The sequence below is a fragment of the Syngnathus typhle genome, linkage group LG2 (assembly GCF_033458585.1).
Source record: "Syngnathus typhle isolate RoL2023-S1 ecotype Sweden linkage group LG2, RoL_Styp_1.0, whole genome shotgun sequence".
Taxonomy (NCBI): Eukaryota; Metazoa; Chordata; class Actinopteri; order Syngnathiformes; family Syngnathidae; genus Syngnathus; species Syngnathus typhle.
In genome coordinates, this window is record NC_083739.1 from 18,310,575 (window position 1) to 18,338,338 (window position 27,764).

At 44.7% G+C, this 27,764-nt stretch overlaps 1 protein-coding gene and 1 long non-coding RNA gene across 13 annotated transcripts in view; one reads left to right on the forward strand and one right to left on the reverse strand.

Annotated features, from left to right (window-relative positions):
* Window positions 1-2,708: 2,708 nt before the first annotated feature.
* rerea (arginine-glutamic acid dipeptide (RE) repeats a) overlaps window positions 2,709-27,764 on the reverse strand; it is a 117,047-nt gene continuing 91,991 nt past the window's right edge. For 8 of the 12 annotated variants that reach the window (XM_061300490.1, XM_061300516.1, XM_061300500.1 and 5 more), the window contains 16 exons: window positions 25,813-25,861; window positions 24,800-24,924; window positions 24,477-24,576; window positions 23,520-23,618; window positions 17,724-17,804; window positions 9,826-9,988; window positions 9,627-9,719; window positions 9,076-9,275; window positions 8,816-8,977; window positions 8,627-8,740; window positions 7,186-8,546; window positions 6,502-6,724; window positions 5,706-6,423; window positions 4,719-4,919; window positions 4,384-4,552; window positions 2,709-4,300 (listed from right to left, as the gene is read on the reverse strand). In XM_061300490.1, coding sequence (XP_061156474.1) covers window positions 4,267-4,300; window positions 4,384-4,552; window positions 4,719-4,919; window positions 5,706-6,423; window positions 6,502-6,724; window positions 7,186-8,546; window positions 8,627-8,740; window positions 8,816-8,977; window positions 9,076-9,275; window positions 9,627-9,719; window positions 9,826-9,988; window positions 17,724-17,804; window positions 23,520-23,618; window positions 24,477-24,576; window positions 24,800-24,924; window positions 25,813-25,861 — 3,892 coding nt within the window. In that variant the 3' untranslated portion in view covers window positions 2,709-4,266. The remainder of the gene's footprint in view (window positions 4,301-4,383; window positions 4,553-4,718; window positions 4,920-5,705; window positions 6,424-6,501; window positions 6,725-7,185; window positions 8,547-8,626; window positions 8,741-8,815; window positions 8,978-9,075; window positions 9,276-9,626; window positions 9,720-9,825; window positions 9,989-17,723; window positions 17,805-23,519; window positions 23,619-24,476; window positions 24,577-24,799; window positions 24,925-25,812; window positions 25,862-27,764) is intronic. The other 4 variants (XM_061300531.1, XM_061300548.1, XM_061300528.1 and 1 more) reach the window with 3 other exon arrangements.
* Window positions 22,292-24,672, forward strand: LOC133168886 (uncharacterized). Its single transcript, XR_009718327.1, has 3 exons — window positions 22,292-22,639; window positions 22,722-23,631; window positions 24,231-24,672. It is a non-coding gene; the product is annotated as an uncharacterized LOC133168886 (long non-coding RNA).

Sequence of the window (27,764 nt, forward strand, 5' to 3'; positions counted from 1 at the left end):
GGCCTTTATGAAGCTCCCACAGCAGGTATGACACCCAAAGTATGATGGGAGACTATGGGACTGAAGGCAACCAATGGCATAGACGGTTAATCCCCGAAAGGTGTCTGACTCCTTGCACAGCTGCACACTCAAATAAAACCCAATAGAAGTTGATCAACTATTCTGACTCCACACAAAGATACGTAATGCTCAGTTTACAAATTCAGTTCAAGTATCAGTTGATACATTTTAACATTTGAGTGAGCACTAATTTCATACACCGCTGATGTACATGGTGCAGGAGCCTCTGTGCACAAACATTCAGGAAGACAGTCCGCCTCATTGAACTCTCTGCCAGCTGCATGTTTTATGACAAAGCATTAAAGAGGAGCCTGCAAGTCTCGCCCGCTGCCAACAAGCCAACCTGCTATGCTTTATTGAACTAAGCCTGTCTGCTTCGTTTGCAGTCTCTTCCCTCCAAAATCAACCAGCAGAAAGAAAGAGGAGAAAGACGAGGAGGAGGAAGAGGAGGAGGAGTGCGTGGGAGTTCGTGAGGTCTGCTGGGTGAGGAATGCACAAAGCGGGCTAGTGACCACACTCGGTTGACATACGGGTGAGGACACAGGCTAGGATGGGAATGCAAGATCTTATTTGACGTATGGGAATTGTAGACCAGGTCCCAACACATAGCAGGCATTCTCGCAAACACACGCACAGGTATACACAAGTGAACAATGTTACATGGCAATAGAATGACTGTCATGGCAAATGAAAATGGCTGGGTAGTTATCAAACAAATGTATCTGAGAAGTGAGTTCAGCAGTCTTGAAGAAATCAGCTGTAGCATGAGAGGAGGAAGAATAAGAGAAAGAGATCAAATAAGGACTGGAAGAGCAGAAGGGAAGGCAAGTGAAGGGCAAAGCTGGAAGCTCCTAAAGAAGGAGTTGCAGGAAGACAAAGAATAGGCCCAGCAATGACACTTCTGGCTCAATTCTGGGCCAAAAGTTGTTTAAGACATGACGTACGTTTCCGTGGCTACAATAGAACAGAACACAGATTTAAAAGGGAATGTGCTCCAGAGTGCAAGCCAACAATTTAAGTATTTTACCGTCCTGCAACTTCCCCTGTGTAGTTATCACTTTACAGGAAACATCACGTCAAACCTTTACTAGAAATATAAATGCTCGTTTCCTCCTAGCGGGGCTGCTGAAATGCACAAACTAGCCCCATTCCAGGAAAAAAGGTACATTAGTGTGTTTTAGTGTCCCTGCAATTTGTATTTGTTTAATTACCTTGACTTGCGAGCAGCGCATTTCCACAGAGGCACTCACTTAACAAAGCGACGGTTTACATAACCGCTACGTTCCCGAGTTTGCAAAAGCAGCTGCTCCAACCTCGGTGGGAGACAGTCTAAATAGGCCGACCTGGAAATCAGCAGTGAGCCTCTCTAAAGCGTGTTGTGTTGTTATCTAGCTCAGAAAAACAGCAGAGGCACGTTTCCTCTGTGTCAACAACACGGTTTGAGAAACATGGCGGCTGCAACCTGCTGAAAGAACACAGCGGCCTTTCCGAGTAGCACACTCTGTGGGAAAGACGGCGGGATGATACTGCGCTTCAGACACAACTAGTACATTTTGTGTGTGTGTTTGAGTTGATGTATCCCTGCACGACCGCCTGAGGGGTACACACAGCGTCATGAGAGGGATTTGACTTGACACGAGTCACAGTCGCTCCATCCCCAACGTGGAAGAGGAGGAGGGGAGATGAATTATTCAACCAGCCAGCGCTTGGCCCTGACGTTGTGTTGTCTAATCATGGCGAACTGAGGCGGCGGCGGCGGCGGTAACAGCAAGCAGCACCTCCTCACTGCGAGGACAGAACAGCCAGCCTCCATTTGCTTGAGGAAAGCCATTTCAGAGCAGGACTACGGTCAGAGCCAAAAAAAGGCTGCCATGGCGGCGGGTAGCATTAGATTGCGGGTTCATCACTCCCCGTCGTGATATCGAGAAAGTTTATTTCAGCTTAGCATGGCTTAGACGTTGTTATGCCACTGCAGCGTAATATCCAGCTCGCAGATTTGCTACCTGCTGTCGAGAGCTCATTTTCAAAAGCTCAGGCCTTGTGAAAGAAGGCGAAAACAAGACATTCTTGATCCGCATTCCAATAAGTTCCCCACGGAGCAAAGAATTTAATATTCAGATGTTAAATCAGGTATAATCAGAAGAGACTCGGTGAAAGAATCGTAAAGAAACTTCAATTTGTTGCGCTCCAAATAGTTTCATTGTACAGTGGTGACTTAATTACTTGACTCTGTTCTGTGACCAAGCTTATAAATGAATTGAAATGTTGTCAATCTGTTCCAGCCCCTCCAACAAAACACCCCTAAAATGTTTTTTAATGAACAAAAATACAAAAAACAAATATGTAAACATAATGAAATAAAACACACCAGTCATATAGTGGAACTATGCCACACGCACACACACAGTTGGGGTATGGCGCCTATAGTGTTTTTTGACTTTAAGTCAACCCCAAAATTTGTTTACAGTCATCAGAATCAGATTTATTGACCAAGTTTGTGCATGCCCAACAGGAAATTTGAAATTGGAGAATTAATGTGATTGGCAACCCCTCCTTGTCATCCAAAGTCAGTCATAAGATCCAACTCATATAGATATTGTTGTTGCCCTCACCAGTAATATGTCACCAATTCAAATTTGAGTCATAAATTGTGGTGTAACTTAGAAGTTTATTTTAATTCCACAAATTTTTCAAAAAAATTACAAAATACTCAAATGGAGAGAACACAGGACTCACAATTTGTCTTATTCTTTCTACTTTTTGTTTACATTGTGTCATCCCATGGCGACTACTCATATATACAATAAGCTTCAAGATACCAGTATATATAGAAATCTAGGCAGTCAGAACGGACATTCTGCTGCTGCCGCTTTGAAACGAGAAGCTAAACCGTTGACAACACTGGACACACAAAAACAGGGCGGGAAAGGCAAAGGACGCTTGGGAAAGGACGGGAGGATGAAGAGTGCGTCAGTAAGAGAAGGTCAGAAGACTTTCCGCTTGCAAAACATAAAGATAGTGCTCCGAGGAACTATGACATGGTCATTTAAATGCGAGTACAGTTTCTTCATTTGGCAAAAAGAAAATCATAAAAAACGAATAAGCCACAGTTTTGTTGAAATCCATGTCAAGTCAAACAGTCTTCGTGCATCGAGTTGGAAAACTTGAAGCGTACAATAGTGTGAGACACACACACACACACACACGCACACAATCACACACGATCATAAGCACACACACACACACAATCATACGTACGCTTCCTGATGGTCGCATGTTGGCAGAGCACAGTGAACATGACGGGAGAGGATGCCACCGTTAAAAGTCCTACGGGGCTCCTGTGATGTATAAAAGAGACTTCTGGCACTGTCCAAATTGTTGAGAAAAAGGTCATTTTATATTAGTTGATGTATTGGGCTTAAATGACAGTGGTGGGAGAGGATAAAAACAAATGTCAGTGCAAATGTCCATTGTAGTTGTAGTCATGGATGAATTGAAGCTTCAAGTGTTTCAAGTCTCAAGGTCAACATGTCGCGTTGACACATTCTGAAAAAGCTGGTGTGTGTGTGTGTGTGTGTGTGTGTGATGAGTGGGTGTGACAGGTTTTGGGTCGGGGCGGGGACCATCACATGGGCTACTTGGGACTAAATCTAACACTGCAATGTCAGACCAAGGTCACAATTCAAATGGCTCAAATCATAAGAAGAAGAATGCCATGGTGCTCCCCTCTGAAACAAGGGATAATGCATCAACACAACTGCAGCGGAGCGGAGGTTGAAACAACTGGTTTGTCCACACCTAGTAATAATAATAATAATTATAATCGTCATATGTTTATATATACTATTTACAAATTCCCAAAAAGGGAAAAAAAAAAAAAACTCCATGCGGTAGCTCTTTTTAAAATGATTAAAAAACAACAACAACAACAACGTATTAAAATAAATGTTGAATTTAAGATAGCACTTGTTATTTTCCATAAGCGGCCGCATTGTTTTTTTGGATAAGCACAGTGTGTCTTCTTGTTCTAGCACCTACACAAAGATGTCAGGGAAGCTTGTCATGCAGGAGTCTTCAGAATGTTGTGTCACGTTTACTGGCTATATACCAAAGAAATGTCTTGGGGGGGGGGGGATAAAAATATAAAGCATAGGATCCACTTGGCCTTTTTGCATTCTTCAGCTTCCTGCCAGCTTCCTCAACACGTTACAACTGCTTGTCACTCTCTTTCTTCAGTCGGCTGAAGGACAAAAGTAAAAGGCATGAGACGTGTGAGACAGAGTGATTGTGCAGAAAAGAATCTACGATTGCTGCTGGCCTGACCTGTAGTAGTCCTCCTGGCCGGGCAGCGGACCTCCGTGCATGTGATGGTGGCCGTGGAGCCACTGCTGCTCCATGGCCAGCCTCTGGAGCTCAGCCGACTGGGCGTGCATGGCCTGCAGCTGGTGGGCTGCCGACATGGGCGGGGGCAGGTCCCGCGGATACGGAGCTCCTGCGCGCAACAAACATTTCAACATCCTGCTTGATGAATTGGCTACATACTTAGGTTTGCAAAATTGCAGAAAATGTTTTTTTTTTTTTTTGATGATGATGATGAAAGGTGCATTTGTTTAGTTTTGAATGAGTTGGGTCAGCGAGTCAGGCTTCTTTGATCGTACCCTGATGAGGGGTTAAGAGTTGCCTACCGAAGACCGGGTGGCGTAGCATCTCGTGTTCGTGCGGCGGCTGTCCAAGGAGTGGGTTGGGGATTGCGCCGGGCGGGTATGGGAAGCGAGTCAGGTGCGGTCCGCCTGCCAGGGCATCTACGGCCAGGGGGTGGGCCCCCGAACCTGGAGGACACACAAGACATTCACCACCACCTGCTGGGTGTCAGAGCCTTACGTTCAAGGTAACATGGGAATTCAACATACAAAGTCACAAATTGTTATTCATTGCCATTACTTTGTTTTGCCTCTTATTGTTACTATACAGAAAAGCAGTGCAAAGTGGAGCTAAAACATTCTAGTATGACAACAAAATCATTTCATCAGCTCAAAACATTGCCTTCATCCGTTATTTATTTGAAGGCAACTAAAAAATAAATGATTAAACCAATATGTTCCATCCAACGCCTTAGGTCTAAGCACTATCATTAACACGTAGTGATTTTCAAAGGAAGCATTATGACTGCTTGGAATACGAATTTTTCTCATTTTGTTTGTAAATCAAAAACTAAAATAAATAAATAATAATAAATAATAAATTTTATCTGAAACAATGCCAATGTCGTGACTATAATAGCCAACATTAAAATACAGTAAATCTAGCTAGAACATGAATTAACCCATGCATTGAGAAGATGTCGTGAGGAATATTTTACATTGCAAATCAGTGTCAAATGAGGAGACCTGGGACCTTTACGGGCATCTAAATTTGACCTCAAAACTCCAAACTCCGGTTGGATATTTTTGAAACTTTGGATGAATGAAATATCTGTTGAGAATTTTGCCGAAGTTATGGAGCTGGAGAACAGCGAGTTGTGCACAAAGTTAATGAAACAGTCAAGGGATGAAGTTGTGCATTTAAAAGTTTAGGCCAAAAGAAAAAGCTGAATATACTTTGAGAATGGGGTGTAATGTTTGTGTATAAGCAGGACTTTATTTTACCTTGGTGAAGGGGGTCTTGCTGGTGCAGGTGCAGATGGGAGTGGATGTGCGAGTGCTGGTGGTGGTGCGGCGTGACGTTGAACATCTGGAGCCTGGCGATGGGGTCATTGGCCACGGTGGCCATCCTCTCGGCGTGGAGTCTCTCCGCCGCCAGCCTCTCCGGGTAGCTCATGTCCGGCCGCAGCTGTAGGTTTTGAGCCAGCCGCTCACGCTCCAACGGGTTCAAGCCCGGGTGGAAAGAGGCGAAATGGTGAGGGCCGGCCATGGGAGGCAACGTGATGGCCCCGTGCCGGGCAAAGTGCTCCATGGGGTTTGTGGAAGGGTGGAGCGTGTCCATTTCGGGAGGTTTGACCTCAAAACCGGGCTTCATCCTTTCCCGCAGCTCCCGCTCGCGAATCTCCCGCTCGCGCATCTCCCGCTCTCGCAACTCGCGCTCCCGCATGGCCGGGTCGGCGTTGTAGAGGCCGGGCATGTGGTAGGCCAGCAGTGGGTCTGCGGGGTTGAGGGACACAAAGAAGGGGTGGTTTCGATTGGTGGGGGACATGACGTGAGGGCGGGCGTATTCGCTCAGGGTGCGCAGGGCAGGGGTGTCGGGCCCGATGTACGGAGGCACGGCTGCAATAGTGGTGGGGGGTCCGTCAAAGGGGGGACGCATGTGGGCGGGCCCGGCCATCTGCGGTTCGCCCATTCTGCTCTCGTGGGCCGAAGAGGAGGCTTTCTGTGAGGCGAGAGCATCCGTGTTTCGAAAGCGTTCACAAGGAGATGGCCCCAAAGTAAAACAAGCGCGCCAACTCACCGCTGCTCGCTCGGCCTCCTTTTCTCGTTCCCGCTCTCTCTCCCTTTCCTTTTCCCTCTCTTTCTCTCGCTCCTTCTCTTCCCGCACTTTCTGCTCTGCTTCTCTCTTGGCCTTCTCCACAGCTTCCTCTCGTTTCTTGGCCAGTTTGGACGAGGCCAAAGGAGTGAAGTAGAAATCGGTTCTAGCGCATGAGTTGTAACCGCGGTCCAGATGCTTGTAGAACCTGTGTTCAAAAACAAAAGGAAATAAAATCAAGATCAGGCGCAGCGACGGAACTAGCCCACCTCAATCCCTGCTGGTCAATCCATAACGTTGATTGTTTTGTTTTGTTCATCAAGTTTACCAAAATACAAATAAACAGCTTTACTTGCATTCGAATAAAATATTCCACTCTGAACGATTGCGTCTATTCGCATTCATTTGCCTGGCTGTTTCAGAAGCACTCAAGGGCAAAAATTACAAACTAACATTCCAACGGAATTTATCTCCCTGCTCCTCTTACATAATTTCTAGCCAGCAGCCAATTGTGGCTCGACATGACTGAGGTTGAAGAACAGTAAATTCTGAAGACTAACTGCTGTCGCACACGTTCCGAGTCATTGCCAGTAATATGAAAAAATCTAAGCTTGTGCAATGGAACCATATTGTATCAAAATCTGCACTGGAGTGGAGAGGAAAGCATACCGTGCAGACTGGCTGGCATGGCTTGGCGTGTTTACGACGGTGGGCTCGGGGGAAGGGCTTCTCTGTGGGGGCGGGGGGCTCTCTGGCTCTTCCGTCTCGTCCAGCGGCTCCTCTTTGATGTGAACGGGCAGGAGCCCTGTGCCCAAGCCGCCACAAGCAACGGACGCAGGGAGCGGCATGGAGATGGAGGAGGGTGGGACGGAGGAAGACACAGGTTGCAAGCCCGGCATAGAGTTTGATGAGGACGCGGAGGGGCCAGTTGGAGGTAGAACTGTGCTGTAAGGATGAGGGGAGAAGGGCAGCTGTGGCGGCCCATTGGGGTGCAATGCCCCCCCAGAGGGCGGCAGTGGAGGAGCTGAAGAAGGCTGGTGGCTGGATGATGGAGGGAGGCTTTGGGACTGGGTGAGAACTGGAGGCTGCGCTGGGGGAGGCTGAAGCTGCTGCCCCTGAGGCATGAGCTGAAGCGGAGGCGGGTGTGCCGACGGAGGGTGGTGGGTGGATAGCGAGCTGAGGGGCTTGAGGGCGGGAGGCGGAGGCAGGTTGGAAGGCATCTGCGGGAATGGCGGTGCAGACACGTGCGGCGCGTGTTTGTGGGACTGTGGGGTGGGGATCTGGGAGATAGGTGTGGTCGGTGGGGGCTTGATGTGAGGCATTGACATTGGGGCAGGTGGAAGTGGCTGCTCCCGGGGAGGCTGTCCCCCGCTGTGAGAAGACAACTGAGAGGGTGGGGTGTGCGGCCTTGGCTGCGACTGGCCTGAGATTGGCGGGGGCGGGACCTGAGACTGACTGACAGGGAAGCCCTGGGCAGGCAGCGAGTGAGGGTGAGGCATGTGCGGGGGGCCGGGCTGCAGCGGATGCGGCATGGGGCTGTGATGCGAGCCAGGTAATGACGGCGGTGGCACCGGGGGACCTGGAGGCGGGGCTTGAGTCAGCGGTGAATGCGGAGAGGGGAGCCTTTGAGGATGGAGGGAGGCTCCCGACTGGATGAGAGCCATGGGGCCCGCTTGAGGCGGCAGAGAGGCGGAGGCCGCCGTAGGGGAGACCTGTAGGGGCAGTGAAGGGGCCGAGGCTGCGGGAGGAGGCGGCGGTGGTGCAGGGGGAGCAGCTGATGAGGTGCTTGGCTGACACTGGATGACCGGAGGATGCTGGCTCTGCAAGAGCTGCTGTTGCTGGGCAGAAGAGTCCGAGTCACTCTCATTGTCGCGGGGACTGGGGATGCTTGGAGAAGAGCTACGGTTGTCCTGGTCAATGTCCTTAGGATCGCTGCTGAGCTCCTCATTGATACTGCGTCCATCGGAGCTCTCGCCCTCGCCCTCACCTTCTCCTTCACACTCGGAGGGGGAGTCTGGTCGACTCAGCTCCTGAGGAGGAGGAAATAAAGAATCATGAGCCCCAGAGGTTCATGCACATACGGATGAGACAAACAACTAGCGCAACTCACTTGTGTTTTGGACTTTTTGGCACAGGCCCGCTCGGGTTCCTCTGTGTCCGAAGCTCCCTTCTCTCTCTGCCGTTTGGCACTCTTCATGGGTGAGGGAGCCTCTTCTTTAATCTTCTGCTGGGGCCACAGATTGACAGGCATGATTAAATATTCAAGAAACAAGTTGAAGGCAGTCTGCTCCGCATTTACCTTGCTGGGCTTCTTCATGGTGTCCGTCTTGCTGTCGGTGCTGTCAGTACTTGCAGCACTGGGCGAAGTACGTCCGCTTGAGCGCAGATCCTCATTGATAGGCGAGGCTCGGCCATCGGGACTGGCTGTTTGCTTCTTACGACCACTACGTAGCGTTGACATCTATTGACAGCAAGCGGATCATATGAACCTCATGTCGGAGGGCTAAAATGAATAACACTTTCAGACAAAGCATGTTAAGTTGGCTTAAGATGACGCACCGAGCCTCGGTTCCGTCTGGTCCTCATGCTATGCTTGCCGCTGAGCCCATCCTCTTCCTCTTTGACAGGTTTGAACATAAATGGCGGTGGGTCCACAGGCTTCTCGATGGGAGGCAGCTCTCCGTACTTCTTGAAGTGAATGCGGCAGTCTGTGCACAGCAAGATGTTCTCTCTTCCTCCGTGGTGCCAGTCCTTGGAAGCTGAAGGAGTGGGGGGGGACAGCAGCGTGAAGCATAAACAAGACAAAGACGTGACAAATTGTCAGTAATGACAATACTAATGAGATCTGTAAAGCTGCGGAGATGGACTTAGTGGCAACCCTCATTGTGGCAGCGTTAATCTGCGCGCGATCAAACAGGAGCCAGCTGCGAGTCGAGAGGCGATGGATAATGAGGTGGTGAGCGATTGAGCTTTGGCCTCGTGTCTGATTTGATCAAATTAGTCTCAACTTCATCTGATGGCCATCTGTCTTACAGCGCGGCGGTAAGCGGTGCGAAGCCGACGCCTTCCCGGCAAGTACCAATAAATGAATGACGGCGGCGGCGGCTTACTTGTCGTGAAGCAGTGACGGCAGGCGTAGCCCTTCAGCTCCTGTTCACTGTCCTCGCTGTCAAAGTCATCTTCACTGGCTGAACTGAGGTCCACTGGAAGACGAGAGGATAGCACGCATTGTATACCTATCACTGGCGCATACAAGGTCTGTGGCCACACACCCGCGTGTGTGCCTGTTAGAGGGTCTAAAATACGTACAAAATTCACTAGAGGGTGGACGGGAAGGCGTATTGACAGGAGTCGAAGCCGTTCGTGTCTTGATGCGTCGAAAAACAGGTTGGCGGCGATGTCTGCGATGGGCTCGACAGCTGGCCGCCTCTGGGGTCTTCTTCCAATAGTAGTAGAAGGTAATCAGCTCACCCTGAAATAGAATACAAGTAGCGTCAAGATGGCAAACAAAACAAAACAAACAACACTTATGTATGAAGAATACAGAATTGTCAATGTGAGGAACCGCAGCAGTTCAGTCCATGCCGGTCCGGGATTTGTGGCTGGCTTGGGCATGTTTGTGCCGTGGCCCTGTCTGTCCACGGATTAGCCGAAAAGGCTGAGTGAATGCGAGCATATTAGGATCAGTGCGCTGCTGGCTGCCTGGGTGGCAGCACTTTGAATGGGAACAAAAGAACATGTCAGGGAGCGCTTTGGAGCTACAAATAGGGAGTGAAATGGCTCCTCGCCCCTTCACTGGAAAAGTCAATTGAACTTTAATCAAACATTCGGCCGGGCCATCTCGCAAGCAAATAAATCCAGCCTGCAGAAAGGTCCGTCAGGAACTCAATACCCAAATGAAACATTAACACTTGCAATCATGGATAATAAAGCACCGCCTGCATAGATTAACTGCAGATCGTAAAACAAGCATGTTGCCTGTGCGTCTCGAGCTTTTTTCCCCACTTGACTCAAGACGCCCCCTCCCACAATTACAAATTCATGGAGCCGTTGTTTGGTTGCAGGCTGAATTGTAAGTCCACAAATGTTTTTCCATTTGCCATCATCAATAGCTTGTCTCTCTTAGTATAGCATATTTTATCTATCAAAAACAGGCAGTGGGAAAATGTTTACTATAAGAATGAAGAAAAAAAAAATGCATCTCAATTCCTATTTTGTGAAATGTGAAAGTAGTGAAATGTACTACTACTATTACTACTACTACTGAGAGCAAGTTCATGTCTTGTTTACTGTGAGGATGCATTGGGGGAGATTGGTCAGTGGTTGCTCATTAAATGCCGTTCAATGTTATGAGTAGCAGACGCGAGAGAGTGAATTCATGCTTTCTCAACGGCTGCTTTGATCGGCAGAAAATGATTACTTGCTTAGTGGACTTAGGCTAGTTTAATAAGATCTCCCCTCACAGCGGCCGAATTTATACTTAACAATGCCAAGAGGACTTTCTTTTCTCAGGCACGTTGCAAACACTTGCTGCTGCTCTGTTTACAAGAAAGTAGAGGCTCTAAAGTTCTCCTAGCTCAAAGCTACTTTTTGCAAGCTGGATCTGGAATAGATGAATGGATGGAAATGGAAAGACAAGGCTGCTTGAAATGAATGTTGAGCTGTACGACAAAAGGATGTTGAGCTGTACGACAAAACTTTCTTGTCTATTTATCCCTCCTCTTTGGCCAGCGTTGCATTTGTGCATGTGGTAACCAAGTAGAAACAAGTTAGCAGTGATTTTCTAGGCTCCTTTAACTTCAGTATGGCCAGCTGCATGGGGCAGACAGGGCTCAGGTGCTAAGTGAGGGAAGGAAGGCAGGCGTCCTGATGTGACATCTAATTGAAATGTGCAGATCAAAAGTGTCGAGCGGCGGCGTGCGCACGCGCCATAACGACTCTTCTCGGCGGTGCCTTTCTGCCTCCTTGCTGGAGGCCGACAGCTACACGGCTTCGACAACAGCTTGGCAAACAAAGGGGCAAGGTCACGCTGCTTCATCATTCACACCGTGTCGAGTACTATTGAGCATTGGGCATGAACTTGAGCCCTTGAATGGGAATTAACAGCTGCCCAGATTGAAAGGCTGCTGGATACTAAATGTGTGTATGCTAAAATAATGGAACAGACATCTTTTTCAGGCGACAAAAACATTACATTGGTATATGGGTAAGCGGAAAGAATAGCAATCCAGAGTGGCCTTGGCTTGCTGGGCTATAATTCCCCCCGCCCGTCCACTAAATAAGACCAGCAAGGTACAGAGTGTGCTGCCACTCGGCAGAACATGAAATAGTGACAACATAAGCTCGGCATTATGAGGCCTTTTACAGCGCTTCCCATCTGCAGGAGCTTTCTGGTCGGTGGATTATCCTACATAGAAAGGGCTTACTCGTCTAACACGACACTCAGAGCTTCCATTCCATTCGTTTATTGCCACTTAAAATGGTTGCCTTCAAATAAACAGATGTGTGACATATTTAAGGAGTACGGGATTCAAGTGTGCCAATGTTTCCACTCCGTAAAGACAGGGCTGAGAAACTGAGCAAGGGCTTGGATTGCAAATGGAATAGGAGTGATAGGGATGACTCACACAAATACTATTTAGAGAAGCATTTGCATCAAGGGGTGAATCACCCCATGTTAAATGATGCTGACATAAAAAAAACCTCTTGTTTTTGACCATTAGATTTGATGAGGTTCCATTCATCTATTGGCTGATTGGCGGTCGCAAGGCCAAGTGGGAACGCTCGAAGGTTCCGAACGCACGGACACGACTGAGGGCGACGGCTAAATTTGTGCATTTACACCCTCGTTGCTGCTTCGGCTAAGGCCTGAACAGATGGTTTCTGTTTTTCCTGGCAGATTTGTGACAGAGCCACAAAAGGCCCCTGCTTTGACAGGAAGCCAAACGGTTAAGGCCGTTACTGGCAGGAGCACGGGAAGAAAGAGCAAACAGAAAAGCGCACAGGGAGGGGGAGGGCCGCCGAGTGTGTGGGACAGCCGAGAAGGAGAAGGAGTAAAAAGCCAGCAGTGGATAACAATGGTAATCAAGCACACAATCCGACCACAACCTTTTCAAAAACGGCGCTCGGAAAATAAAAAATCTTTGCACTAAATGTCGGGATCTGAGCGCGCAGACAAAACGTCTTCACCACTTTTTCTGGATTACGGTGACTGATGGCGAGCTGTGTAAACATCATTAGTGCAGGCAAAACTGGCACTCTTCCTGCTTTACTGACGTGGCGGCACCAAGCACTACAGTTTATTTTGTTTCACCAAGGTGAGAGTCCAAGAAATATTTCCGGATGTGGTAATAGTTGTAGCAGCTGGGTAAACGTGATCTAAAATACTGTATCATGGCAATAAATACATTTTGGGGGGCACGTCAATTATATAGATAGTGGAGGTTTTACTGTACGCCACTTTTAAACCTGCATTTGGTACAAAAAGGGAAGATTGTTAAAATGAGGAGGTACAACAACAGTTGTGTGCTTTTTGCCATTCCAGAGAACGGAACTTTGAAATAGTGTGTACCACAAACAACTAAATCAAGCGATAGTTCCACAAATATATATGTGCTTTCTTGTCCGATTAATTGTGGTCTTACCGGGCTATGCCTTACTGCTTCTCTGAACTGAAACCCTATTGATCAATTTGCAGGCCATCTGGGCCGTGACGTTATCAGAGCCAATATGTACCATAGAAAAGCGGGTGTGTAGAATGTGCATTAAGAAGTACCAACAGGTCTTTAGGCACTGTATAAGTACTGTTCCTTCTGTTTGTAGCTCAAATTCCCATAGTTGTCATCCCAAAAACATGCTTGGTAGGCCGAATGAGCACCCCAAATTGTCCCTAAGTGCGAGTGCGGATGGTTGTTGGTCTCTGTGTGCCCTGCGATTGGCTGGCAACCAGTTCAGGGTGTCCCCCGCCTACTGCCCGATGACTGCTGGGATAGGCTTCAGCACGCCCGTGACCCTCGTGGGGACAAGGCGGTATAGAAAATGCATGGATGGTATCATGATTCAAAAGTGCCTGCAGCACACTCATACAAATAATTTAACTATTAACTAAATTACTGTAGCCACGTTTTGTACTCGAGTTTAAGCCTCGTAGTTTTCAGAGGGTATCAAGTGAATAGCAAAAGACCTTGGTTGGCAGAGCAGCGTGCATGTGAAAGGCGGTTAAATAGACAAGCCTTCCCCGCTGTGCGGAGCTTTTCAGCGGGAGAATGACTGAATAAGCTCTGCTTTCATAGGTCAGGGATGCACAAGCTGAAGAATCAGCACTCGTGTTTTTCCTGCTGTAAGCGCTTTTCCCAATGAAAGCAGATTGGATGACAACAAGAGTCTTTTTTTTTTCTTATTTTGCTGCAGGCTTGAGCCTGTTGTGCTGATAAGCCTGTTCCCAAAAAACAACACGAAGGCGAGCAAAGAACGCAATTATAAAGGGAACTATAGCTGTCTTTCAGGCAGAAAAAGGGGCTTTTGCCTAGCCCCTGCCTGCTTTTGCGTCTTGTCAGTTAATAGAACATCAATACGATCACGGGTGAAAGCTACCAGCCCACAGCCATTCCACTGCCCGGATGAGTTAGATCATTTGCACGACACGGATGCCGTTTTGTGCCACTTGTGACAGCTGCCGCTAACTGGCCCGGGCGTCTGTCGTTTGTAGCTGCTTTAATTAGGGTTTCGACCCAAGTATTTATAAATCAAGCTCATGCCCAAGGTTCTGGCTGCTGATCTAAGGACTTGACAATTAATTTCATTTGACGTTTGAACAGATTGGACGAGGGCAAACATCTGCTTTGAGGTTGAGTCGAGAACAGTTTTTTCCTGTTGGACATTTTGTTAATGACACGACCCCAAGGGCTGCAGTGCTCTCTTTTCTTTGAAGAAATAGCAATTCCACACTTTCTGGCCTACCTGAGCACCAATAAGGTGATTTCTTTTTTTTTGATGGTTCACTGTTTAGACCACTGGGGCTCTAAGATTGCAAGATAACCGTCAACCAACAGACTCAAGGCTATTACAAAATATAAGAATGAAAGAAATGCAAAGTGACAATTTGGAATTAATATACGTAATAATCTCAAATCGTGTATTGTTGTGTTGAAGCGGTGCAAGTCACAATATTTAATTGACAACCACCTGTCTGAACTCAGGTATTGGTATCTCATTCTCCACATACAATATCTGATCCATCACCTCATTGACCGTATTAAATGAAGGGATTTATTGAATTCAACAGTTTAGATATTTGTTCATGTATAGTAGCATGCATACTAAACATGGAACGCTGACATGTCAGTCTTTGGTGAGAATGATTCGACATTTGAATGTTTCTATTTGAATTTGTCCACCGACCTGAACAGCAAACGGAACTTAAATTCATCGATATTGCTGATGTTCCCCTACTCCTGTCATCTACAAAAATAGGGGAGGGCAGAACCTCCTCCCTCCAATGACAATTTTTTCGATCTGCTGTTTCTGCATGTTGACTTGTTTAAACTTATCTAAACACTGGCATGTTCCCTCTGACGTCCACTCCGGACTGAAGGAAATGGTGGCAGCAAGGCCGGTCAGACGACACACCCACTTCCCCTTCTGGGCCTTTTTGTGATTTTATATGAAGCATTCCTGAGTGTTAGTCAGGCCTGGTGTGTTTACACAGCGCTGGGTGCTCTGCCCTCAGCCCAGACTGTTTGAGCCACACTAAACATTCTGCGCCGGCTTGGCTAATAGTGTTTAACAGTAGGAACAGACAGAGTAGCGGACCCCTAAAGCCTCCGAGGGTCTTTATGCTCTGCACTAAAGCTCAATCTTGTCTAAAGTAAAACAACATGATGCAATGGTTTTGTTTTGTCTCGCAGTAACACAAATGTATGTGTGCAAATAGTGGCAACATCCAGAATTACTGTTGGGCTCGTGTTTTAGAGGTAGAAGGAAATAAGAGCTTTCCTACGGGTATTAAATGGCACTCGCTTCGATCAGCACAAGTTCAGTCATAAGCAGTTTGCCTCTGTGTGCGACAAGTCAGGCTGCTCAAAGTCGACCGTGAGCTAACGCCCAGCCTTCTAAGCTTTCACTGCTCGCTGTTACACTACACTGCTCTGTCATTTTCTCCCTTTTTTTTTTCTTTTTTAAATGCGTTTAAAGGGCAGTTTATTTTCCATTTGCACAGGGAAAATTAATCTTCCCCTGCCGTGTGGCGGTGGCAGACCTCGAACCTGGAGGAGGTCTATTACTTCTCCTGCCAAGATGACTCCCCTCCAGGTTGAATTGGACTAAAACCTTCTTTATAGCCAATCAACTGGACCAGGCATGTATTTTAGAAATCATTTAGCAAGGTTTCGGTGACAAACTGTATTCATTCAAGAAATCCAAACTGGGCTTTGATAACTAAAAAATGTGGCGTTAAAGCAATAATGTCAAACTAACAGCAATCAATTCCTATAAATACGTTACATACTTACATATACATTTTCAATGAATAATCTGGCCCATTTTACTGAATTGAAAATGAACTATGGCTTGAGAGCAAACAAATTTGCCAACCCTAGAAGATCACACTGAACAGTTCTTGGGGCAAAGATACAACATAGGTATGAGACATAGAGATGGCCTTGTTAGTTCCCAGCTGAGAAGAAAATAAAGAGTGTAAGAATGGCACACACTTTTGATTTTGTTCCTCACAGGAACAACAAAGTTTGCCTGACTGGGAGTCTAAAGTTATGAAAAGTAATAATCGCCCCCAACCCCAAGTCAAAAGAGTACCGTAAATTCCGGACTATAAGACGCACCGGACTATAAGCCGCACCAGCTAAATTTGGGAGATATTTTAGTTTTTTTCTTATATAAGACGCACCGGACTATAAGCCGCACGTGCACACGCGTTTTTTTTACAAAGAAAGACCGTTCACAGAAAGCTTTTTTAAAGTTTTAATAACATACTTTAACATGTCTTTCTAAACATTGCCTGTGACGAAGGGTTTAGAGCCCTTTGACGCAGGTCACCTAGCGTGCATTCCTACTAAAGCTCATAATAGTCACAAGCAACACAGCCAGAATAAGCAGCAGCCATAGTAGTGTTTCAAAATAGTATTTTTGTTGTTGTTTTTTTCTTCAAGATACCGCAGTGTATAAAAGTGATCAAGTCATCACAAAAATCACGCAAGAAAATCCTTATATAAGCCGCACCTGACTATAAGCCGCAGGGTTCAAAATTTTGTAAAAAAGGCGCGGTTTATAGTCCGGAATTTACGGTACAAGCTTGGAGCAACATGAACATTCACATATCATTTAGTAAACAAAATCAAAACTTTAAAGAATAAACCCAAAAGGGCAATGTTTGCGCATGAGAGGCCATGTTTTGTTTTTATCGTAGTCACACTTATCCGTGTTAATTGTGCTCTCCTTTAGATTTGACCCAGTTGTGCCATTATACAGGTCACACAGTCAGTCTGGGGTGATTAACACGCTGTAGGTTGAGTGCACACAATTGCGCATCTCCCCAGCCAGTGGACAGCAACAAAACTACTTTTTGGATTTGTTGCCTTCAAATAGCTTTTTCATAACAATGAACTCTTAAGTCCTTAATTCTGGTGAGTCTAATCGGTTATTTGACAAAGTTATGGATACAAGCCACAAGTATCACTTAATATATTACGACAAACATTACTGCATAAAAATAATTATAGAAAAAATGATCATTTAAGAGGAAGTCGAAAAAAAGAGTACTTGCTTGTGCAGCCATTAGAATTTAATGGAACCTGGAACTACCTGCTTTTAAAGTACCAGTCAGAGGTCTCTAAAATACTGCACTGAAAAAACTCCCCCAATGTAATGTGATTAGATTCCCAATTTAACCCATTAAAGCTTCCCACTTACAGGTGGTACATGTTTGCGCTTTAGCCATGACAAACGCAATAAACGCAGTGACGCATACCACAGCTTCACAACTTGCTAATGCAGATTAATTTCATTTCAAACTTTTAATCTTTTCATGGGGTTGGGGGGTGTATCACATTTTCTACCGTGTCCTTATAAAATATTTTTGCCCAGCAAATTATTTTTTTATGGTGGGGGCAGTGTTACTTGTTCAATAACCCATATAGTAACATAAAACTTGGAAAAAGTAAATTGAAAAAGAAGAAGAAAATAAGTAACTGTACCGTTTCTTTGTTAGGCAGGAGCTCCTTCCGGATCCTGAAGAAGTTTTTGCCGAACTGTCTCAAGCCTTTAATGAAGCGTTTCTGCAAATTTTACAAACAGGACCACTATTAGTATTTATGATTCAACACTGCAAGATGCATTGTTTCATTTCACTCAAAATGTGGCCCAACAACCAGCATATAAATGGAAAGCTTGCAGAAGCGATTTAAATTGCGGTGCCAGAAAACATAGTCGTGTCAGAATAAAAGTCAGGAAATGACAAGTAGGGCAAAAGAGATTATGTGCGGGGCAGATGTAAAACAACAGACACAGAGGACATGTTGATCACAAAAGTGAAGTTCAAAGACTACACCAAAACTTCCTCCCCAAAATAAGTTCCCCCCCCTCTTTCTTTTTTTTTTTTTTTAAACATTTGAGATAGACAAACAGACCTTGATGAAATTGACAGATGACAGAAGGCGACACTTAAGATGTTTTGGCAAGGTCTGCAAAGCGAACGTCAGCTGAATAAGAAATGTTTACAAAAAAAACAACTGCCCAAATACATCTCTTCTCCTTTAAGAGGGACAAACTGCAAGCCATAAAAAGCAGAGGGTGAAAACATTCATAACCAGTGAAGCAGACAAGCACCAGATTTACTTTCTTGTTCCAGAGGCGAGCCCCCCGTTTCCACCAAGTAACTCCAGCTAAAAGCAGGCAAAAGTCCGGACGGACAAGCGCAAACCTCTAAATCCAGCCGAGGGAAAAGAAAGAATCAAGGGATAAATCCACAATTTGCAATGGTATAGCGCTATTCTCCCCTCTTGTTTTTTTGGTTTACAAGCAAGAAATAGCTTGTCACACTCGCTCTTCCACTACAAAGGGGAAGGCTTTACATGTGATCTTTCTGCAAGAGAGCCTCTGGTTTGCAGCAGGGGGGAAAACCTGGAGTGGAACTGCGTACTGCCGATCTGTGTCGGGAAAAGCCATCATTCCAAGATGTTCATACTTCACACCATGTCTTGCCCACCGCACACAAATACCCGTGCCATTAGATATAGTGTCATTTTACATGATGTTGACGCACATATAGAAGGAAGGCAACAATCCCGAGCAGGATAATATGCGACGTGTGGAGGGCACAGGTCTCGGACATGGAAGGAGGACACAAGCAAAAGGGAAAACCTGACACAGAATTTTCCAAAGTCTTAGCAGTTCATTTTCCATGAAGCGTACTGTATGTTATGTAACCAACACACTGTTTATCGGCTGGCGTGGGGAACAAAAGGCTAGTTTACAAGACATAAAATCTGCTACAAACAACAACAACAACAACTCTCTTTTAGGAAAGAATGTCATCATTCATAAAAAGGCAAAAGATAGAGAAATCTCTAAGTTGAATGTGTTCATTTCGTTCAAGCAAACAAGCAAGGAGTCTGTACGTGTAGCAAGAAAGGAAAAGGTAAATAACAAAACAGCCCACCCCCCACAAAAAACATTGCAGGACTGAAGTGGAGGTATAATTTGCACTAAACACACTGAAGGTGTAGTATCCGATTAACCAGCAGATGGCGCCATCGCCAACTGACATACTCAGCCCAAGCTTTATTGCCTCCAACCACACCCCGAGGGCTGAGGTTAGCAACACAAAAGTACAACCAATTCATGCTGACATTTGGCCATTGAGTATGACAAATAAAGGCAAAAGAATATTGACCATTTGTCGACGAAAACCTTAAGGATTTTAAACATGCAATGGCAAAATAGAAAATAGTGACTAAGGAATAGAGAATTCCCTGCTATTTGAATATCCTATCGAAAAGAATTCCTTGATATTTCAATAGCCTACTAGGAATAAGTTTTCATGCATTTCCATGTAATGCCTGCCTTGAGGTTCAATTCGGTTTCTATGTCTGTCCTAATTATGTCACCTTAATTATGTTCCCAACTATATAATTTACACAATCTGTCATGGGCTCCCCCCTGCTCCTCTTCACTTCAATTTTCTTTCTCTTGCTGGCTCCCTCCTCCCTCTCTACATGTCGGCTCCAGTTTAAGACTCCATTTCAGCTCACTGCTCTCCAGCCCAGCTAATAAATCATCTACCAATCTGCTCCCTGAATCACTCTGCCCCTGCTCCTATTGCTCCAGCCCTCCGTTGCTGGGCAACGCAGTACCGGAGGAGGGGTTTGCTGGAGACGGAGAATGAGGGAGAGGGAGAGGGAGAGGGAGGGAGGGGGGTTAAGGCCGGGAGTGCTACCAAATGGCCAGCCGCTGTGCAGAAACAGGTCCAGAGAGCTGCCGCTTTTGGCCCGCCCCAAGTTTCCCCTCTCCATTGTGAGGTGGAGAGGGAACATAAAAAAAAAAAAACTCAATAAGTCTTTGTTGCATGTGCGCACTTCCTGGTTTTTAGTTCATTGCTGGAAGTTGTAAAACTGGTTTGGATAACGCGTACATAATTATCACTAAGCTGTATCACGATTGCATTACATTATGACTGCTATTTTGTGAGAACACTATTGCAAGTCCGGCCTTGCCCAACAAAACCATTTTCATGCATTATGGATCCATTATAGCCGACGTGTTAAACGCCAAGCTTGCTGAGCTGGAAGTGTATAAACCTAGGGAGCCAAGGGGCGATGGTGCACGGCCACCCAAAGCCAAGAAGCACTGTTATTTGATTGGCTTATATGACAAGAAGTCCCAACATGACCACAATTTTACCCTTTCATCAAATAAATGCCTTTTAGTTGGTTAAGATATTTCATATGTAGTTTTCAGAGTGAACATTGTTTGTCTCCTTTGTATGGCTCAGATTGTGCACAAGTGGTGGCATGATACCAAAATATTGACTTCATGGGCATGAAGTACCTCGATGCCTGTAGTGAAACGATACCGTGATAAAAATTCAAAACATCAGTACAAAAGGGAATACTAGCTCACAGGCAAAGTTATTTATGTCCCCTAAAAATCATGAGAGGGTACTGGTACCTATACCGTACATACATGTACACATAGAGCTCCCTCTGTAGACCACACAAGAATAACCTCATTTAAAGTCTGCCTCCCACCTCAGCACTGTTGGGAGCCAGCTCGGGGCATCCATCAGCTGAAGACACAGGCGGAGATAAGCCGTGGCACAATGCGGCTGGCTGAGGAATATAGACCTACAGCCCCACCGCAGTCATAGATCTCTGACACAGCCACAGACTGCTGCAACTGCTATTTTGTTTACATGGCAGCGCCTGTTGTTGGCATTATTGGCAAGCATCAAGTGAGCTTTCATTGTATTATGCTTACAACAGCAACATTTTGGTGTGATGGCAAAACAAAGGAAATGTTTCAAAACATTAACAACTCCTTCACTCCCAAAGACATATACGTCTTTTCAGACGCTGCACGTTCAATGCCAGGTACTTGCTTGTATTTTTTTCAAGACTTAAAAAAAGGGTCTGACAATGGTGGGTACTGAATGATTTTTCATTATGGCAAGATGTCCAATCCAGCAACAATGCAGGTTGTTTTCTTTGACATGCAATATGCATGATGATGTCAAGGAGCCTTATTCTAGGACATACAAGCAATTGTTGTTGTTTTTTTAATTTTCAAATACTTCTCTAATAAGCTTGAACGATTCATTGATTCCATTAGTTCCATTTGATAAAACACAATTTACTACTAATTGCATAGGCTACAATTTGACTGGTCTGCTGAGTCGCAATGCCTTCTGGCGAGTTTTTAAATTAGAAAGATGTTATGTCACAAGAGGGTTCAAATAGTTTTGGAATTGAGTTCATTTTTAGTTTTGTCTGATTTTGTTTGATTGATTAATTGCTAATCAATACAAATTGATTAATCTATTGAATATTTTGTCAATTAATTGAACGAATGTCTTTTACTTTGTCATTTCAATACCTCAATTCAGAAACAGGACAATGGTACAGAATTGTTATTTAATTTTCGATTTAGTTCATGTTTAATGTTGATCACTGTTTTCCAAAGTACACTCAAATGTTTTGATTCAATACAAAGATAATCAGTCTGCTTTCATGGAGAATGACCGCAATCGGAGAATACTTACTGGTAACAAACTGAAATTCTTGGATTTGGACCATTTTAAATCAAAATAGGTATCTAAACCATTAATGGATTATCAAAATTCATTGTGGATTAATTCAATAATCAATTAGTTTTTAATCAATTGATTAATCATAGCATCTTTAGTTTTAATTGAATTTCAGAGCGTTTTTTTTTATGTTTAATTATTTTTTCCAAAAATACATGCACTTGAGTGCTGAAAGCAGATGTTGCATTTGCGCTGATAGAGTCACCTATCTAATTATCCTAAAGGTTCAAGCCACAACATCTTTTGAACACGCCCATGTCCTGTTTCGATGTCTGGAAGAGATAAAGGCCCTGTTAAGCTTTTGATGCCTCAATTGACTGGGAATAACAGTGTGAAAATGGCTGGTGGTAGCCCACCAATTGTCCACGGTGCCTGCTAATGTAATTTTTAGTTAGAATAATGGTAGAACAGCAATCTATCCAAACCTACTCATGATGACATATACTCTGTGCAGGAATGACGGTCAGATATGTGGAGGTCCAGGATTATGTGTCAGCAGCTGCTGCCTGAGAGAAGTGTGAGGGCAAGGCAAGTCAAAGTGGAGGAGGGGAGGGAGGCTGACAAGTGACCTTGGAGACAGGCCACTGCTATCATTCCAGCGGCACCCGCTGTCACTAGTATTCACATCTCTCATAAGTACAGAGGAGGGGGGTGGGGAAGAAGAGCAGGGAAGGATAACCAAGCTCAACCTGGAGGAGAAGCCATGTAAAAGGAAGGCACGGCCGGTGATAAATAAAGGAGGAGATGCCGTGGGCTAAACTGAAATTGACGTGTGTCCCTCGAGGTCACGAGGCTGAAAAGGCACAACTGGTGAGCAGATCGCCAGGACCTACTGGATATTCAACTGCCCTCAAGTTGTTGTATAAATGGCCTGTCTCCATACGACACGCAGATTCTACAAGTGCAGGCGATTAGCACCCGGTGGAGTGTCAACATTCCTGCGTGTTCCTGTCGCAGTTTATCCTGGTGCCTGTCTGCAAGTGTGAAAGCGTAACAAGAACTCCTAACTGGGCCAACATAAGGATGGCTGACTGAAATGTCAGCTTGGCTTTTTAAAAATGTGCCCATCGTGCTCAATTAGGCACAAAAGAATACTGCTTTGCTCGCATTGCATCTGAGCCACTAGACACAAAACTAAAGAAAAGGAGGCCAAGCTTAAAAAAAAAAAAAAAGAAACGGAGAAAAGAGGAGGGACAAGACCCCACAGAAGCAATGCGGTGAATGTGCTTCACTAAAAGAACAAAGAAGGGGGGACTATTTAGGTGCGGCATGTTGTCCCTTTGCTTCCTATCCACCATTTTCTTATTCCATTCCTTGAACAGCTGTCTCGAAAAGCACATCTAAATTCAAATAGGTGATAGGATTACCAGCTCTGAGCCTGTACCCTTTCCAGCCAGCTACCCTAAAGATTTATTCTGTGGGTGATAAACCGGATGCAGCTGCTCGTAAGGGTGGGAGGAGCTGGGAAGTGCTTTGCCTGATGTCTGGGGACTAGGGCCAAAAACACCACTTCAACTTGATCTCAACAGCGCCCTCCACAGGCATGAATTTGTCTTTGTCAGCTGCTCAACATGCAATGCAACAATAATATGCAACAGTGAGAACAAGCTGAATAGACAAGCATCCCTTCAAGAATTCACTTTAAGCATTGCAAGCATGTGTTGCCAAATGGCCGCTGTGCTTCTCTTACCACTTCATCCTCGGACCAGCACTTCTCTATCAACTTTGGCACTGGTTTCTTCACCAGGCGCTGGAGAGCTTTGCCGGCATCATAGCTGCTCTCGTGAAGCTGTGGGAAACAGGTAAAAAAATATATACAATTAAATGTAGCAGACTTTTATTGTGAAGAGTGTAAAATTTTAAGACCCTGCTCGCTTACAAATTTATTACATCCTGTCATTATTTTTAATCATCATTTTTTTTTCTTGATCTAAAAAAAGGTTTCTGGGAGTACCTTTTTCTCCTGAGTTGTTTGCTTTATTTATGGTATTTCCTGTGTCTTTTGCAATTTAAGTCCCAGTGGAAGCATTCTTCTCATCTGTTTGTGTGTGTGTGTGTCTTTTATTGCGTTCCTACATTATTACAGACTACAAAGTATATATCAAAGAATGGAAAGTCTCAGAAACCTCAACTTGATCATGAAAGGTAAAGCCGAGATGCCAAACAACACAGAGACAAAGGAAGTCGCAATGCAGCTTTGAGCCTGGTGTCACGTTAAATTGGCTGAAAAATAGACATAAGTAAGGCTATTCCTCGGAGGAAAAAATATGTACAACTCATTGGAATTGCAAATCCTCAGAGGAAGGTTGATAGACAATGACCAGCCGGCTCCGTTAATGCGCCGGTTTATAGAGTCGGAATACAAATGCTCTGTTTATGACTCCTCTCATCTCCTCCATAGGATTTTATACCTCTGGATTTAAACCCACTGGATTTAAGTGACAGACACATCTCTCATTACAGCTGAGGTGTTAAGAAGCCCCCGAGGGAGAGTTTACTACACGAGGGCTGCTCTACTGGCTCGGGGGCCGTATTATTACCATCACTGAAGCACATCTGCAATGAGTGGACTTGTGGTGATTCAAACTTTACGATGGCCTTTTTCACTACCTACATGAAACCCAGTATTTAGAATGATTGTCCTTACAGTGTTGAGTGCGTTTAATGTAGTGTCATCTCGAGAGGCTGCAAGACATCCATCCTCTGTTGAGCCTCCGTCACACATCCCTGCAAAGGCAGCCATGCTCCTGTGGATGAGGCAAATGGTCAATATGAATGAAGCGTTCCAATGTCCCTTGAGCGACAAATATGGTCTCTCAGGGGCTAGTGAAAATAAATCATAATGAAGTGCAATAAAATGAAATTTGGTTTGTGTAACTTAAAAAAAAAAAAAAAAAAAAAAAAAAAAGAATTTTACATTGTATGATCAAACACCCTCGGGTGACCCTGAGGAATGAGACTCGGGCTCACCTCGCAGCTCTGAGGTACATAAGAAGGTCACAGTCGTTGACCCCCGGCATCCAGACCAGCTCCTCGTTCTCCGTCACGGCCTGGCCACCAGAGGAGGGGAAAGGCTGCAGCTCTGGAAGCTTGGCCTAATTAGGAGAAGAACAGATGGTGTCACACTACAAATAGCAGGCAGGCTTGAAGAAAATATCAGCTTTCCAACCCGTCATCAACATTTCAGTCTGCGTGCCTGATCGAGGGCGGCGGCGTACAAGAGGACGGCGGGCACAATGAGACGCAGATGCGGCAACTTTATTAAGTGGGTCCTTCTGTGCATCAAGCATAATAATATCATTATAATATAACAGAATATTACTACTCTTCAGAAGGCATTACTATAGCTTTTTTTTATCATTTCAAATTGATCGATTGTGTTAAATGATAAAATCCCCAAAGCTCAAAACAACTCAAACCTTGGCCAAATGATGTATTTTTGTTGAAATGACAAGAATTTGCCACCCCTCCACAAGCATCCCAAGATTTTAAGAGATATTTCTATTAATTTTCTATTTCTTTTGTTTGAATGTATTCATAATCAGAATTTGGAGGAATCTAAGTCTAACACTATTTGAAATAATTCTGTTAATTTCAAGCATCTCGTGGGCTCAGCAGACAGTGCCAAGAAATGTTGGTCGGCTGCTACCATCTGGATTTCTGGATTGTCCCGTTTCTGCTGCTTAGTGGGAGGATTTTTTTCTTTTCTCTTTTTTTCCATAGGGAGCAATCGTAATAAACAAAATGTTTTACCTTATTTGCACTCGCAGTCAAATGTCTTACAGGTATATTTTGCACTAAATAGGTTATAGCCTATCACTTACATTGAGGGTTGTTGAATAGGCTATCCCTGATATTTTGTATGCCTTTTAATTAGATTCACTGAAAGTATATTTTAGCTGTATAATGCCCGAGATATTAAACTTTTGACATTTTCCAATGGAAAGGTAGCTTACCCACTTTTGTTAGGTGCAATGACTTACTTGGTGACTGGGGCCCACTCGGATTTCCCCCTGAGTGCTGTTGAGCCGCCTGAGGAGACAAAAGAGAGCCGATTGAAACGACATACAGGATCTACTTGGAACCCTTTCAGTTAGCTGAAAGAATGCAGTATGCATTGTACTTGATGAATAAGTCTGCTTTACTGCGAAACTCAAACCACTCTTAAATGTGCCAACACAATGAGAAGGACCACAACACATTTGTAGGCTTGATATTGGGAATGCATCCATAAAACAGAGTCTGGGGTTCAGATGGGGGGGGGTTCTACAAGGGCCTCTGCAACGGCTGCTGGTACAAATGTCGGTAGCCATAGCAACTGCACTTTAATAATAGTGTTCCGAATCTCCAGCTGCCGTGGATTAAAGAAAATGACTAGCTGTTCCTTTTGAAAAGCCTTTTCCTTCGGTTGCCTAGGTAACAGCGCTGATTTTCAGAGAGCCTTGCGCAGGGCAGCCCAGAATGTGTCAGTGTGATTTGCACCCCGAGAAGCTCGCACTCCATCATCGGGGCTTGGCTGAAACATGAGAGGCCTGCTAGTGCCTTTACGGTACTGCTGCATGCAAGCTTTAGATCCAGCAGACAGGTTCTTATTTGATCCAAAATTCTTTTCAGCAGGCCTGTTGTTCATCACAGTGACAAATAGGACAGTGAATTGAACCTGTAAGCGAGACATGCTGTCAGCAGCTTAGGACATTCCTTCTACAGCAATTTCAGGACTGTGTGCTGCTGCTTGGTGTGTGCAAAAATATTTTCTAAATGATTTTTATGACAAACCAGACACTTTACCACCAGATACGTCCGATAGCCTACTGTAGAGCGGTGATTTCTAACAAGTGTGCCCTGGCACATTAGTGTGCTATGAGAGATCATCAGGTGTGCCATGGAATATTATGCAATGTCAACTATTTTGACAAAAGAAAATATTTTTTTTCTTAGATTAAGTGGGGTTTTCATCCACTTATTTTTATTTGATATTTTCAAAACAAATAAACCTGAATGGAAACGCCTGAGAGTCGCAAAAATAAATCTAAAATTCACAAAAATATTTTTTGTGCTTGGAGGGGGCGGACTTTTCACAAAAGGAAAATGCAAACTTTGGCTATGGAACCAGGTATTGTGAATAAACAAAAGGAGCAGATACCACATTGCACGTTTTGACCAGATGTTGCATTACACATAAAAATTGTAATCACAAAAAAATAGTGACGGACAAATAAGGTTTAGGGGAATGAAGAAATTGAAATATTTCAGATTTTTTTTTTCTACCTCTTCTTTTTTCCAATCTCTTTTTTATGACGGCTCAGTATGGGGTGAATGCTGGCACAATTGAGTATTCTTCCAAACACTGAAAGGTTAGTCTGTCCATGATCACGTTTGTTGTCACTCGGGCGAGTTTATTGTTTCAGAGAGACGCTCTCATATGACATCACCCATGGCATAGTCTCATCTCCTTTCAGTATTCGCAAAATGACAACAAATGGAAATGGGCATAAATTGCATGTATGTTTAGCACATTTTCACTAAACTGGCTTAAGAATTCTGAAGCATTTGGATGGAAACATCATTATTGTGTGGCATGTTAGAGCGTTACAAAGTGCACAAAAAATAAAGTGTGAGTTTTTCAGGTAAGGGTCGGCTTCGGGCTTTTGGGGGTGATTAAAAGGTGATAGTAACCCACAACTAGGATGGGGTTCACTGTATTAGTATGGAATTAGATGGCTTGAATTAGCACTGGGTACGACTCCTACACGCATTATTCATTAATTCATAAATTATTAATAGCATTTTTAATTGAACATTTTTTTACTTTACAGGTCACATTAGGTGATGCACAAACTGGTTGCATTGATTAAATAAACAAGATCCAATGGCATTTGTTTTTTTCTTAAAATACACTGCATTGAGCCGCAATCTAATAAACTACGTACGTGGA